We start from the raw sequence: 15385 nt of genomic DNA on the forward strand, positions 1-15385 counted from the left end.
ATAAATTTGTGGCGTGCACATTTTATCATATGTGTTATGCTGCAATAAGACGTTCAAATGAAGGGGCTGGTATAAGTTGCCTTACCTTCAGTTTATTCTCTGGGGAAAATACTTCTAAAATTCTCTCTGAAAATCATTTTTCTAGCCAACCTGGTGCTACTCAAAATACATAGAAGCCTTAGAACAGGAAAGGATTCTTCTTAAAGTTCAAGAAGAAGTAGAAAAGAAGTTGTTCACAGGTAATTTTTGCTTACACGTTGTTTGTTATCTTCCATCACAGGTTGATTTTAGAGGGCTTTGCTGATGGTTGCTTCACCGTGTTCCTTATGTCTCTTATTTTTGTGCAGGTGCATTCTCTCTTACAAATATCAGGCTGAATGCTTCAAGTCTCTCTTTGAGAAGGACCCTTTCTTCCCAAAGCACCCAGAGTGAGTTTCCAACGATAGTCTATGAGGAGGTCTTCAGTTCTTCCTTCCTTCTCGCCAGAGCTCTGCCTCTGTCCTGGCCTTGCAGAATATAGAGGGCGATGGGATGGGGACTGACTCCCTCCAACTGACCAGACCCTGAAAATTGGGAGAATTTCTCTATGTGTGTGTGTCCTCTCCCTCTCCCTCTCTCTCTCTTCCCCTCCTCCCGCTGAGGATAAAAGACATATCTAACACTTCATTCCATTTCCAGAGTGACAGTACGCCTGTGAGTGTATGCCCTGGTGCTGATAGTGCAAGGTAAGTCATAGACTGAAAGTTGATCAGTCATATCCATGCGCCTCTAACATACATACTCATGTGCTTTCATGGCTATATATATGTACACACAAAAAATGCATGCACACATGCACACATATGCACATCAAACATATATACAAACCAAATAAACACATGCATACCACACACACACACATCACTAACCAATTTATGGGTAGGAGCACTATGCCTCCCTTCTGAATGTCTGAAGGAAAAGGACTTTGATTGGATACGAATGTTAGAGTTTAACGATGCCCCTATAAAGTAGTATGGTAGTATAATGTAATATACATGTAACCCATTGCCCCAATACTTGAAGAACCAGTAAAAGTACCCTTTCTTATACCTTCTATCTTGCAGCTGGCCTTTTTATTTCTCAAAATCCTTAGTTTCCTGATTCTTGGGAGGGTTTGATGAGCAGATCTTGATGTTCTGAGCTTGCTCATCTTTTTCCTCTTCTGGTTTATCCTAGTCATTGCCCCTCTCTCAGTTCCCCTCTCCATAGGCCAACCTCGCACATAGAATGTGCTGACACATGTTAATTTTTTTTTAATCCTTATCACAACTGTATGTTAGGTTTCTTGGTTTGTTTTGGATTTATATTTTCTATAGCTGCTTACGTTTTCAACCATTTATTTTTCTTTTGCAGGAATTCTTTAAGCCCAATTTAACTGACATGGAAGCTCAAGTGACTTTTTGATGGTCTTCATTAGAGCAAGCCTTCCATCTAAATAAAGTTTGGCTTGTTTTACTCCTACCATTTTAAGATGACAGCTATTCCGCACACATGACACGCAGACTGTAAAAATTGATAAAAACGTATTTAGAATAAAGCTACTATCGAGGTTAGAAAATCAGAACGTTTTGTTTATCACAGATCTTAAGAATGCATCATGCTCCTCACGTGATTTTTCCACAAAAATGACTATATTTGATGAGCAGATGCATTCAGCAGGCGATTAGGGGACTAATCTTCCTATCCTAGCAATACATTGGCCCAAAACATAAAAGGGAAGAAGAGCCTTCCCTATCCCCAATGCTAAAGGAAGCATATATTAAAACAGTGGTTCTCAGACTTGAGTGTGCATAAGACTCCCTGGTGACATCTGCTAGCAGCTCAGGATCCTGGGCTCGCCCTCCGAGTCTGATTCAGCCGTTCTTTGGCAGGACCAGGAACGTCCCTCTTTCATTGAGAGCCGCTGTGATTCTGACTCAGGTGGTCCACAGGCCACTCTTGGTGATCACTGGTAGCAAGAGAAGAGCCTTAAAGGGGAAAAGCCCTCTTTCTGACCGGAGTTACACTCGTAGCAGAGAAAACCCGGTCTCACACTCTTGTCTCTCCTAAAGGGAAAGGGGGCTGTGTCATACCTGACCCAGAAGGATGTGCCTGCACCATCTCTAGGCTTCCAGACTTAGAGCTCCAAGGTCTAGGGCCTGGGTTACAGGATTGCAAGCATCAGATTCCACTCTAATAGAGTTCCAGAAAGCATTTTCACAGTGGGAACTGCCATTCCTGATTCTCTAAAGCACATGTGTCAAACACAAGGCCCGCGGGCCAAATCCGTCCCGCCAGGCCTTGCAATGTGGCCCGCACCGCGCTGTCATCACTGCACTCTGCTGCGTTTCCATCACAGTGACAGTTTATGACTGTTCAGTAAACCATTCGGCCCGCGATTTAGGCTGGATTTTAGATTTTGGCCCCTTCTCTGATTGAGTTCGACACCCCTACTCTAAAGCATTAGGCGTTTTAACAAGGGAAAGCACCAGTAGGCACCACCTTTCTTTTCTGAAACAGTGTTTTTTTTAAGAGCATTGGAACTCTGTAGTTTCCTAGAGTTTGCTCTAACACTACTCCACCACCCAGTAGAGGCTGAGGAGTTGTCTGTTTTCCATTTGCTACCGTTGTTGTTGTTGTCCTCCTCCTCCTCCTCCTCCTCCTCCTCCTCCTCCTCCTCCTCCTCCTTTCCATTCTTTTTCTGCCTTTGTTTTTTTTTTTTTTTTGAGTAATTTATGTGATTATGTTTTCTCTCCTCTCTTCAGCATATCAATTATACTTCTTTTTAAAGTGTTCTTACTGGTTTGCATAGAGTTTACAATATACTTTTACAACTAATAAAAGTCAACGTTCAAGTAATACTCTACTGCTTCATGGGTCATGCAAGTACCTTATAATAGAGTATATCTAAGCCCTCCCTCCTGTCCCTTATCACATTGTTGTCAATTCACTCTATTTACCCATAAGCTATTATATAATCACTGAGTGCATTATTGCTATTATTGTTTTGAACAAACTATTTTCTATTAGGTCAATTAAGAAGAAAAATAAAAAATTACTTTACCTCCATTTATTCCCCTCCACCCCCAACCCCCCCCCCCTTTTTTTTTTATTGCTTTTCCCTTTTTATATAGATCTGAGTTTCTTACCTGGATCATTTTCCTTCTCTCTAAGGAACTTTTAACATTTCTTGCAAGGCATGTCTAATAAGGACTCAGATCCAAGGTGGTCAGCATGACACATTGATTCAGTTTTTGTTTGCCTTCAAAAGTGTAGAGTTCTCCTTCTCATTGAAGGGAAATTTTACCAGACATAGAATTCTACATTAGTGGGGTTTTTTCCTTCAACACTTCAAATATTTCACTCCACTCTTTTCTTACTTGCATGGTTTCTGAAGAAAGGTCAAACATAATTTTTGTCTGCTGGCTTCTTTCAAGCTTCTTGGTCTTTGGGTATCTGCAATTCAAACATGGCATGTGTAGGTGTAGAATTTTTTGGAATATATCCTGCTTGTGTTATATGACCTTCTTGTATCTGTGGTTTGGCGTCTGTCATTAATTTTGGAAAATTCTCAAATCATTATTACTTCAATTATTTCTACTGTTCCTTTCTCTTTGTTCTTTCTTCCCACAGTGCTTCCATATTCTGTTAAGTCCTTTGCAGTTTTTTCCTTTTAGAATTTCAGTTTTGGAATTTTCTATTCACCTCTTTTCAAGCACACCAATTCTTTCCTCATCTCTGTCTGGTCTATTGATAAGCCCATCAAAGGCACTCTTCATTTCTATTGCAGTGTTTTATATTTCTAGCATTTCCTTTTGATTGTTTCTTAGGATTTCCATCTGTCTGGTGACATTACCCTTCTACTCTTACCTGTTGTCCATTTTATGAAATCCTTTAACATTTTAATCATAGTCATTTTAATTTTCTGGTCTAATAATAGCAAAATCTCTGCCATATCTGAATATGATTCTGATGCTTGCTTTGTCTCTTCAGACTGTGTATTTTGTTTATTCAGTGTATGTATGTACGCATGTATGTATTGGTTAACCTCACCTGAGGTTGTTTTCTTTTATTATTGATTTTTAGAGAGTGGAAAGGAGAGGGAGAGATAGAGAGAAACATCGATGTAAGAGAGACACATCGGTTGGTTGTCTCCCAGGCCTTCACCACTCTATTGTCTAAGTCCAAGGGCTATATGCATATAAGTTCCCTGGTTAATTACTCCCACCCAAACCTCCACCCCTGCCTTCCTTCTGAAATTTGTCAGGCTGTTCCAAAATAAAATATATATATATTTTTTAAAAAATAGTTTCCCTTGAGGACAGGCCTTGTTAGGAAGAGCAGAGAATTCTGGGTGTATTCCAGAATAGTTAATTCACCCCTCCCCCCACCAGAAGCAGGAAGGGATTCTTCTCTGATTCCACAGTGAAATCCTGGTGGAGCCCCTGGAAGTCAAACTCAAGAATGTACCCACCTACTCTCCAGACAGACCACCTCATTGGAGATTTTAGCTCTCAAGCTAGTCTACACTGAGCCTGAGTAGTTTGTTCGTTACAATTCAGATGTTCCTGCCAGCCTGGCTCCTGCGGCAGGCTTCCCCTCCCAAGAAGCTGTGATTCTCCCTGTCTGCCTGTTTGTCCAGTGTTAGGGGCAGCAGTTTGCCCTGTTACCACAATTCTTTCAAGAACCCGAGAAGAGTTGTGGCCCTGAAATTTAATACCAGTATTTTAAAGTTTTTAGTAACCAGTTTTATTTCTAAGATAAAAATCAAGTAAATTTATTAATTTAATATATGTATTGTGTGTTATATATATAAAATGGATGGCAATTTTTATATTGTTAAGTATTTACCTGTTCACTTTTGGCCTACCCTCAAAGCATCCCACTGCGTGTGGTCTGGACTCGATTTTTGCCACAGAGACAATTTCCTTATGTTAGTGTGCTCAGGAAGTGTCTTCTTCGCATCTCCCAGCACCTCTCCTCCTCCTCCTCCCACCCCACAATGGATCTGCCTCATTCTGGATGCTTACCACCTTGGATCTGAGTCCTAATTAGTATCTCTCTCTCTCCTCCCTGGCCACCCTGGACAACGCTTTAACAAACTAAGCTACCCAGCCAGGTAGGCTAGTATTTTTAATCAAATCTGTTTTATCTTTTATGCACCTTCTTTTTAAGTTAAAAGTAACCTTTATGTACTAAACTTCTCCATTGATCATCAAAAGCTGAAAATAGCTTAAATGTCTTTCAAAGAATAATTTGGCTCATATGAGAAACATTTTCTAGATAGTGATTGCACTTACTCCATCTGAGGACTTTAAATGGATATTTACCAGTGTAACTTTTTTTTCATTTTGCATACTATCCCTATTTTTAAGACTTGTCAGCAGACAAGAAGAATGGTGCTAATAGACTGCGAATCTAATTGGAAAAAGAAAATGTTTTTTTGTGTGTCCATTAATACTATGATGGGCCTGGTTCTCTTAATGGCATATGTTTTGAAGTTCTCGTCCTGAAAGAAATACAATATTTTTCAAATCCAGAGAATTATCTCTTCTCAGAAAAGCAATCGTCTCATTAACTAGAATGTGAAATGAGACAAATGACAGGACAAACAAAAAACAAACTCATTGTCATGGAGGAAGAATGTGCTGGCGTGCTGCAGTGCTGCAGTGTACGTCTTGCTGATGTTATGACAAATAACCAGCAAGATGTAACATAATGTGTAAAAAGTTTTATAAGTGTTTCGGAGGGAGTGTTTGTGTTGGGAGGATGGCTATTTTTGGTGATAAGTACTCATTATTATAACCCAGCCTCAAGAATGACAATTTTAATTCGGATGTAATTCAGCAAAGACCACGGTGTAATCATCAGCACCATCCATAAACGGACTCACGGGCAAGTTGGTCCAAAAGTTACGAAAGCTGTTTCTGAGTTCTTGTTTGTACCTACCATCTTAAGATTACATCAGAATTAAAGCATGCAAGACTTGAACTGACTTCAAAAACTAAACTTAGACTGCTAGTTAGTTTAGCTTTTTTTCTTCTCATGGTTCATGTTTTCCATTTGGCTTCCATATCCTGTTCTAGCTTGATGCCCCTTCTAGAATTTCATGTACAAATCTTGCTGTCTTGTTTGGAGAATCGCACTAATGAATGCGGTGTTGGAGGCTGGGGATGGTAAGCATTCTCATGCCTCCTGCTTGGAAAGATACCTGGGGTTTTTCCACCACATCTAGCATCATATTGATCATGCATCATAAGAGGAACTCTCAATACATGTCATCAAAATGCATGCAACGAGGACTGTTTACACTCTCTGCTGCCAACACATGTGATCATGAAGGTTAAGCCTTTCAATGCAATAGAAATAGGAGATCTACTTGATTAGATTTATAAAAGTAAAAACAGGTCATTTTATGATTTAAAAAAATAGAAGAAGAAATCCCAAGTAATGCTTAGGCAATAGCATTCCAGCTTTATAAAGTTGACTATTCCAGGGGCTTTGAAAATCCCTCTAAATATACTAAGCAATACTAATTTAAGGGATAAATTCCAATTCCGTAGGTCTTTGGCCTGCCTGGGAATTCTCCCTACCCAGACAACTAGGCTCATATTTGCAGCTTCATATTTGAAGAAGTTTTGTCTGTGAGTTGCATCTCAAAAGACTTGGGTCAGTCTTTGTACATCCATCGTATTTTAGTTGGTATTGAATAAACTTAAAATGACTTGTGTTCATTTGCCTATAGAAGCTTGTAGCAGGTCCAAAAGGTGCCATCTGCTTTTGGTTGAAGCTAAGGTCATCTTTTCTGCATGCTTTCTTGTGGTGGTGACCGTACATGCCATCTCAGTGTTTTTTGAGCAGCATGTAGGGGCCAGTCTTTCCATAGGTTTAAAAACTTAAACAAACAAACAAACAAAAAAACCCCCACACAGTTCTTGTTGATAAGTATTTTTCAATGGGTAGTTATATTTGTTTTATTTTTCACAGAGTGGAAGAGAGAGGGATAGAGAGTTAGAAACATTGATGACAGAGAATCATCTATCAGCTGCCTCCTGCACACCCCCTACTGGGGATGTGCCCACAACCAAGGTACATGCCCTTGACCAGAATCGAACCCGGACCCTTCAGTCCACAGGCCAACGCTCTATCCATTGAGCCACACCAGTTTTGGCATTCAATGGGTGGTTTTAGAAGCATTGCACTTTGTAGTTCCTGAGGTTGCTGTTAAATTTTTGACTCTTGGACTTCTCCAACCCGAGCTAACCGATGAAGAGGAAAAACAACCTCCTCCTAAAACTCCAAACTCAGTGAACCTGGAACACAGCACCCTTGTTTGGTGGGACGACTTGGCCCCAGTCGTTGGCCGTCTATAAACCGAGGGAGATGGAAAGGATACTCTGGGAATGGGGGCTGGAGATGTAGCCATCTCCTCTGCCAAGTTCAAAGCTCTGTTTGCCAGGTGTCTGTATTATCCAAATCCTCATGTGTTTGAAAACTTTATTTGTCCCTTGAGATCTTCTGATGAATGTGATTCTACCATCCTTCCAAGAACCTGGGATTAGCTAATGAGAAAACAATACACTTACCTTGAGCTTTGATGGACAGTATTTGTGTTAACATTGCCCCTGTGTTCTGACTAATGTGTGTGGGTAAACACAAAGGAATGACAACTCGGTTCCAAAGCAACAGTTTAAAAAGAAAAAAAAAAAGTATGAGGAAAAAACCTGTATGTGGCTTGCTTAAGGCCTTTTTCCTCGTAATTTAAAAATATATTTTCCAAGATGGCATTCTCTGTATTTTTTAAATAACATTTATTTGAAGGTTTCTTTTTTAAATATAGAAAAATGTGGTTCAGAAATATTCTCCTTGGTTCCTACTTTTAAAACACCTACCATAATTCTAAGGTGCTTTAACATGTATGCCATTTACTCATATTTTACTAAAGAAGTCGAAAGACAGACCCAAAATGATATATATATAGCTTACATTCTTTTTGGGAATCTTTTTTTTCAACCTCTTTAAAAAAAAAAAAGTTTTTTTGTGTTTTTTGTTTTGTTTTTTTTACTGATTTTTACAGAGAGAGGAAGAGAGAGGGAGAAAGAGAGAGAAAAAGATTGGTGTGAGAGTGAAACACCAGTTGGCTGCCTCCTGTACGCCCTGTATCAGGGATGGAGCCCACAACCTGGACATGTGCCTGACCGGGAATTGAACCAGTAACCTTTTGGTGCATGGGACGATGCCTAACCATCTGAGCCACACCAGCCAGGATTCAACTGTTTTCCAAATTGAATTTATTGGGGTGACATTAGTTAGTTAAATCATACAGGTTTCAGGTATTCAATTCTACAGCCCATCACTTGGATATTGTATTGTGTGTTTACCAAGTCAAGTCTCCTTCCATTACCATTTATCTCCCCTTTACCCTCTTCTCCCACCACCCACCTTCCCTCTGGCCAACACCATACTGTTGTTTGTGTCCCTGAGTCAGTCAGTCTTCCTTCCTTCCTTCCTTCCTTCCTTCCTTCCTTCCTTCCTTCCTTCCTTCCTTCCTAACTTCCTTCCTTCCTTCCTTCCTTCCTCCCTCCCTCCCTCCCTCCCTCCCTCCTTCCCTCCCTCCCTCCCCCCCCTCTCTCTCTCTCTCTCTCTCTCTCTCTCTCTCTCTCTCTCTCTCTTTCATTTCTTTGCTTGAAACCTTACCCCTTCTCACCAGTCCCCAAACCCTTCCTTCTGACAACCACTCTCCAGCCTCTCTTTCAGTCTATTCTCTGTATCCATGAGTCTGTCTCCACTTTTTTAGTTTATTTAGTTTATTAGATTCCAAAAATGAGTCAAATCACATGGTACCTGTCTGCCTTTGACTGGCTTATTTCACTTAGCACAATACTCTCCAGTTCCATTCATGCTGTCGCAAAAGGTAAGATTTCCTTGCTTTTTTTTTATGGCTGAGTAGTATTCCATTGTGTAACTATACCACAGCTTTTTATCCACTCATCTACTGACCAGTCTTACACAAAGTGAATGAGAGTTGTGGTCAGTACTAGTAACATCTGAATTTTCTCACTGTGGTAATGATGACATTAATCATGATAAATGGTTATTATGTACCATGTTGTTCCTCATAACCAGAATAATCAGTAAAGTACTTTACAGATGCAACAACTGGGTATACTAGATTAACTTGTTCATGGTCCCACTGCTAAGCTTCTATCATTAAACTATGAAGCTTTCCAGCATTCATTCCCTTTTGAGCCCATTCAAGACCAACTCAAATTTGCATTAAAAAATGGTGTGCCTACATAAAGGAAAAGGAAATGGAGTTTGGTGAACATACAGCATTGTCATTGCCACAATTGGGAAATAAACAACTTCTTGGAAAGCAGAGTGAAAAGGTGGAACGTACAACTGGGTTGTGACTACCTACAGTTTTGTACAAAATGTACCTAAGTCAATGTGCACATTACCTCTTCTATCTATGGGTTTATTAGGGCGTGGCAGCTGCCAGTGTGCATTAGATTTAAGTCTCAGTTCCAATGGTCAAAGGAGAATGGAGTGTTTACATTGCCCACTCACTCCAAAAGCAGAGTGATACTTGGATACTACCCAGGTAGGGTCTTTTTTTTTTAGACATTATTTTTAGAGCCCTTTAAAAAAAAAATCTAAATTATTGGGGCAATGTCAGTTAATAACATTATATATGTTTCAACCCAGATAGTTTTCATTCAATTTTTATGAATTTATAGGCCATTCACAGTACAACTCAAATTTGCATTAAAAAATGGTGTGCCTACAACTTTTTCTATAACTCAAGTTATAGGAAGCAAACAGATAAGGGTCATATATGTTCCTGTCATACAGAAAACTAAACTGGAAATCACATAATATAGGTTTGCCTATCTTTAATTTCTTGCTATGTAAAAATAAAATTGATTTATAAGAACTTAAATGTTTTTAGGCTTTTGGTACTCAATACGTTGGAGTACTGGTATCAGACATAAAACAAAATATTTTTATGTCTGATACGGATACCAGTACCCTGACATAAAAACAAATATTAAACTGGCAGTGCCCTTGGATCTGTCTCCCGCTCCAACAGAGTTTGGATGGAAGAGAATCAGGAAGGACTCTTCTTCCAACCTCTGACCACTCTCCAGCCTCTCTTCCAGGCACCGCCTTCAGAACCACCTCAGCCTCCAAGACCATGTTTTGACCTTAACTCCTGATTGCCAAACAACCATGAGCTCCAAGCCGTCAGAATTACTCACCGAGGTGGGGACTGCCATCAGCCTCCCGGCCAGCTGCCTCTGAGGCTCACACCTACCTCCCTCGGGGCTTCTATTTTGACTGCGGTGATGTGGCTCTCCAGCTCCATAGTGCGTGGGCCGTTTCTTCTGTGATTTGGCTGAGGAGAGGTGCAAGGGCGCTGAGCATCTTAAAGATGCAAAACCAGCGCGCTTTCTTCCAGGACATGCTGAGGCCTCCCCAGGGGAGGGGGCCGCACTCAGGGCCACGGCAGCCTCCTGGCCTGGGAGAGGGGCCTGACCCAGGCCCCTGGGGAGCTGCAGGCCTAGGTTCTATCCCCTGCAGGCCCTCAACTCTTTGGCTTCCTGGAGAACCACTTCCGGGGTGAGGAGGTGCAACTCATCAAGAAGAGGAGCTACACCTGACTACCCTCCGCAGGCTGCTGAGGGGAGTCTCTTGGAAAGGCTCACTCTCAAGCTTGAGTTTTAAAGGTTCCTCTGCATCCCCTGGTGTCTGGCATTTGCAAAAAAAAAAAAACCCACCCGCAAACAGAAAACAACAACCACCACACACACACACACACACACACACACACACACACACACAAAAAAAAAAACCCAACTATTAAACTGAACAAAATGTACAATCAACTGCTTTTAGGCATTGGATAATACCTAACCTATAACTACAATTCAGAGAAAAGCACAGAATGAGAGCTCTACGCTGAGTGGCCAGATTATTATGATCTCTGAATGCATAATAATCTGGCCACTCAGTGTATATTCTATATAATATAAGGCTAATATGCAAATTGTCCGCTCAACCTGGAGTTTGGGAGTTGGGCCAGGGGGCAGGGTGGGCTGGCCCATCCCCTCCCCCAACCTGGCCTGATCAACCCTGAATGGGGTGGGCTGGCAGGACCTCACTCCTGCATGAATTCATGTATCTGGACTCTAGTTTGGCTATATAATAATTTAAATTTTTAACTAAGCTACAGATAAAAGAAATTCAGAGAACCTAAAGCAGAATAAATTATTTGAAGACTGTATCTGGGTATATCATAATCAAACTGATGAGAACCAAAAATAAAGAGAAAACTTTAAAAACATCCAGAAGAATAGGACATAATACATTTAGTGATACTACAATAAGAGTGATGGCCAACTTTAATGAGAAACAATGGAAACCGGAATGGAATGACATCTTTTAAAGTGGTGGAAAAAAAATAATGTGTCAACCTGAAATTTTATATCCAGTGATAAACTCCTTCAAAATTAAAGGTCTTTCTTTCACCTTTGTCAGAGCCAAGGACTCAGCTGGCATAATCAGTGGGGCCAAGGATTTGGCCAGCGTGGTGTTGGAGACAGGATTGAGGAGATGGCCTATATTTAGAAGATTAATTATATACAGGAGGATCGACAAATAATATATTGAGGATAAAGGGATCCAACTTTCAATGTTAGAGAAGGAAGTTACAAATATGGTAAGTACAAGATGCTTATTAACTTTACAGTAGAGAAACATGGCATATGCCATCTTTATTGTAAAATTTGCTTAATATAAACTTGCAATTTTAACCATTTTTAAATGTGCAGTTCAGTGGCATTGAGTACATTCATATTGTCATACAACTACCACCACTACCTATTCCTAAAACCTTTTCATCTTTCCATAGTAAAACTCTGCACCCATTAAAGAGTTACACCTTATTCCCCCACCCCCACCCCAACACAGACTCTCTCTCTCTCTCTCTCTCTCTCTCTCTCTCTCTCTCTCTCTCTCTCTCTCTGTTTCTCTCTCTCTCTCTCTCTCTCTCTCTCTCTCTCTCTCTCTCTCATACACACACACACACACACACACACACACACACACAGCCACTGCAAACACTGTTCTACTTTGTCTATGAATTTGATGGTGCAAGGTACCTCATTTGCATGGAATCATACAGTATTTGCCTTTTTGTGACAAATTTATGATTCGTCAACATAATTGCAAGTGTCTGAATTAGCTTTTATTTTAAAGAACAAATAATACTCAATTGTATATGCATGTACCACATTTTGTTTATTCTTTTATCAATTGATGAACGTGGGAAGAAACTTGCCTCCATATTTTAGCTGTTGTGAATAATAAGTTATTACATGGGTGTACAACTATATCTTCAAGATCCTGCTTTCAGTTCTTTTGGGTATATACCCAAAGTGGAATTGCTAGGTCATGTGGTAATTCTATGTTTAATTTTTAAAGGAACTACCATACTATTTTTCAAAGTGGATGCCCCAGTTTCTTACTAGCAGGACACAATTTTTCCAATTTTTCCTCTCCAAGAGTTGTTATTTTCTGGTTTTTTTCTTTAATTTTAATAATAGGTGTGAAATGTTATTGTGGTTTTGATTTGCACTTCCCTAATTATTAGTGATGTTGAGCATCTTTTCATGTGTTTATTGACCATTTGGATATCAAAATTGAAGGGAGAAGGAGAGAGAGATGGAAACATCAATGATGAGAGAATCATTGATCGGCTGCCTCCTGCACGCCCCACACTGGGGATCCAGCCCTGACCTGAAATCAAACCATGACCTCCTGGTTCATAGGTTGATGCTCAACCAAGGAGGGACCCTGGCCGGGCTTTTTGGATATCCTTTTAGGTAAATGTCTATTCCAGTGCTTAAGCCCATATTTGAATTGAATTGTTTGTTTTTGTTGTTGAGTTGTAGGAGTTCTTTGTTAATTTTAGTTATTAGCCCCTAATAAGATATTGGATTTGCAAATACTTTCTACTATTCTGTAGGTTGCCTTTTAACTGTGCTGATTCTGCCCTATGATGTGCAAACGTTTTAAATTTTGAGGTAGTCTACTTTATCTAATTTTTTGTTGGCTATGCTTTTGATAATATATCCAAGAAATCACCGTCAAATCTAGTGTCGTGAAGCTTCTCATGTTTTCTTGTGCCTATAGTTTTAGCTCTTACCTTTATGTCTTTGATTCAATTTGAGTTAATTTTTGTACATGATGTAAAGGAAGGTCCAACTTCATTCTTTTGTGTATGAGTATACAGTTTCCCCAACACCATTTATTGAAACGATTGTTCCCCATGAATGGTCTTGGCACACTTGTGGAAAATCACTTGGCCGTATATGTGAAGGTTTATTTTGGGGCTCTCTATTCTATTGTGTTGGTCTATATGTCTATCTTTATGCCAGCACCACACTGTTTTGATTACTGTAACTTTGTAATTGGGAAGTGTGAGCCCTCTAACATTGTCCTTCTTTTACAAGATTGTTTTGGCTCTAAAGGAACATACACCATCTTAACCAAGAAATAAAAGTTAACAGCAGCAGTCATGAGGACAGTGGCCTTTGTGTACCTCTTGATAGGATGCACTAAGGACACAACACCACTTCTGTGTTATTTTTGCCAAACAAACTTCTCTTGAAAAGTGAGGACATATCAGACAAACCAAAAATGAGCAATAATCTGCAATAAATAACTGGCATGTATTTTGCAAAAATGCTGAAGTCATGGAAGAACAGAGGTAATCTTCCAGAAAATTAAAGAAAATTAAAAAGACTTGGTAATTATCTGGGATTAGATTGTAAACATATAAAGAACATTATCAGGATAAATCAGTGAAATTTGGGTAGGATCTGTGGATTAGGTGATAGTACTGTTTCAGTGTTAATTCTTTGAATCTGAGTCATTAAATCTGTAACTTACTTTCAAATGGTTAAGATTATATTATGTATAACATTACACATATTTACAATTTGTATTATATTGTATTCTAGAGTGCTGGTGCACAAAATTCGTGCAGGGGATCCCCACAGCCCAGCCTGCACCCTCTCCAATCCGGGACCCCTCAGGAGATGTCTGACTGTCGGTTTAGGCCCGATCCTGGGGATTCATGGTCTTAGGCAAACCTGTCAGCAGATCCTAAACTGCTGCTGGACCATCGGTAAACACATATATTTACATCATGATTCATTAACAGTAGCAAAATTACAGTTATGAAGTAGCAACAAACATAATTTTATGATTGGGGGTCACCACAACATGAAGCACTGTATTAAAGGGTCGTGGCATTTTAAAAGGTTGAGAATCACTGGTATAGATCCTATTAAAATTTATAATATGCATAATGTATATACAATAGAAAGAGAGTGAGAGAGGAAGACCATGATTGAGCAAATGTAGCAAAACGTTAACAGTTAAATTCTACCACTTAAAAAGGGTACTTGGGAGCTCTTTGTAATATTCTTGTGATTTTTCTGTAAGCCTAAAATTAATTCAAAGTAATTTTTCAAATAGAAAAATTATGGCCCAAATCAGGCATTTTTCAGAAAAACAAAAGCTGAGGGAATGTGTTGGCAGTAGACCTGCACTGCAGGAAATACTTAGGAATTTCCCAGGGCAGAATAGAAACGACCCAGATGGGAGCCTGTGTCTGCAGGACGAGGAGCCCTGGAATGGGGAGACCCCTTTCACACTTCTAATCCAATCCGGTGTCTAAGCACACGTACTTAGCTCCCGCCTCCCAGCTCCGTCAAAATAAGAATAAAGCTATCAGCCTACAGAAATAGAAGGCCTCTGATGGTTGGAGGTTCTGACAAAGTTCTGGAGACTGAAAGTGGGTGGTAGAGTAAGTGCTGGATGGGGCCGGGAGGAGGGAACCTCGCTTAAAAGAATGCATGGTGGGTGTTGTAGTTGAGATTATACAACTGACCCTCGAAAGCCTGGAGACTCGGATGTGCCAGGTCTGCAGAGAAAGGTTAATGCCGTGGTCGTCAAACTGCGGCTCATGAGCCACATGTGGCTCTCTGGCTCCTTGAGCGTGGCTCTTCCACAAAATACCACGGCCTGGGTGAGTCTATGTTGAAGAAGTGGCATTAGAAGTTCAAGTTTAAAAAATTTGGCTGGCTCTCCAAAGAAATTGCAATCGCTGTCCTGTTGATATTTGGCTCCGTTGACTCATGAGTTTGCCGACCACTGGTAATGGAAAGTCTGTAAGCAGAACTTGCAGTGCTGCAGAGAATGCCTCCTTCCGCCCAAACAGAAAAAGAGACACAGAAAGCAAGAGGGAGAGAGGGGGAAAGATTGCCTGCTTGCTTGCTTGATTTCATTTCAAAAG

General features: G+C 40.2%; 1 protein-coding gene across 1 annotated transcript in view; it reads left to right on the forward strand.

Moving 5' to 3' along the window:
* RGS22 (regulator of G protein signaling 22) overlaps nt 1–2099 on the forward strand; it is a 92989-nt gene extending 90890 nt beyond the window's left edge. Inside the window, exons 25-28 of the mRNA XM_036437409.2 lie at nt 146–239; nt 348–428; nt 679–725; nt 1393–2099. Of these exons, the coding sequence (XP_036293302.2) occupies nt 146–239; nt 348–428; nt 679–683 (180 nt within the window). The 3' untranslated portion in view covers nt 684–725; nt 1393–2099. The remainder of the gene's footprint in view (nt 1–145; nt 240–347; nt 429–678; nt 726–1392) is intronic.
* The last annotated feature ends 13286 nt before the right edge of the window (nt 2100–15385 follow it).

The sequence above is a fragment of the Pipistrellus kuhlii genome, unplaced genomic scaffold (assembly GCF_014108245.1).
Source record: "Pipistrellus kuhlii isolate mPipKuh1 unplaced genomic scaffold, mPipKuh1.p scaffold_m20_p_14, whole genome shotgun sequence".
In the NCBI taxonomy this organism is placed as follows: domain Eukaryota; kingdom Metazoa; phylum Chordata; class Mammalia; order Chiroptera; family Vespertilionidae; genus Pipistrellus; species Pipistrellus kuhlii.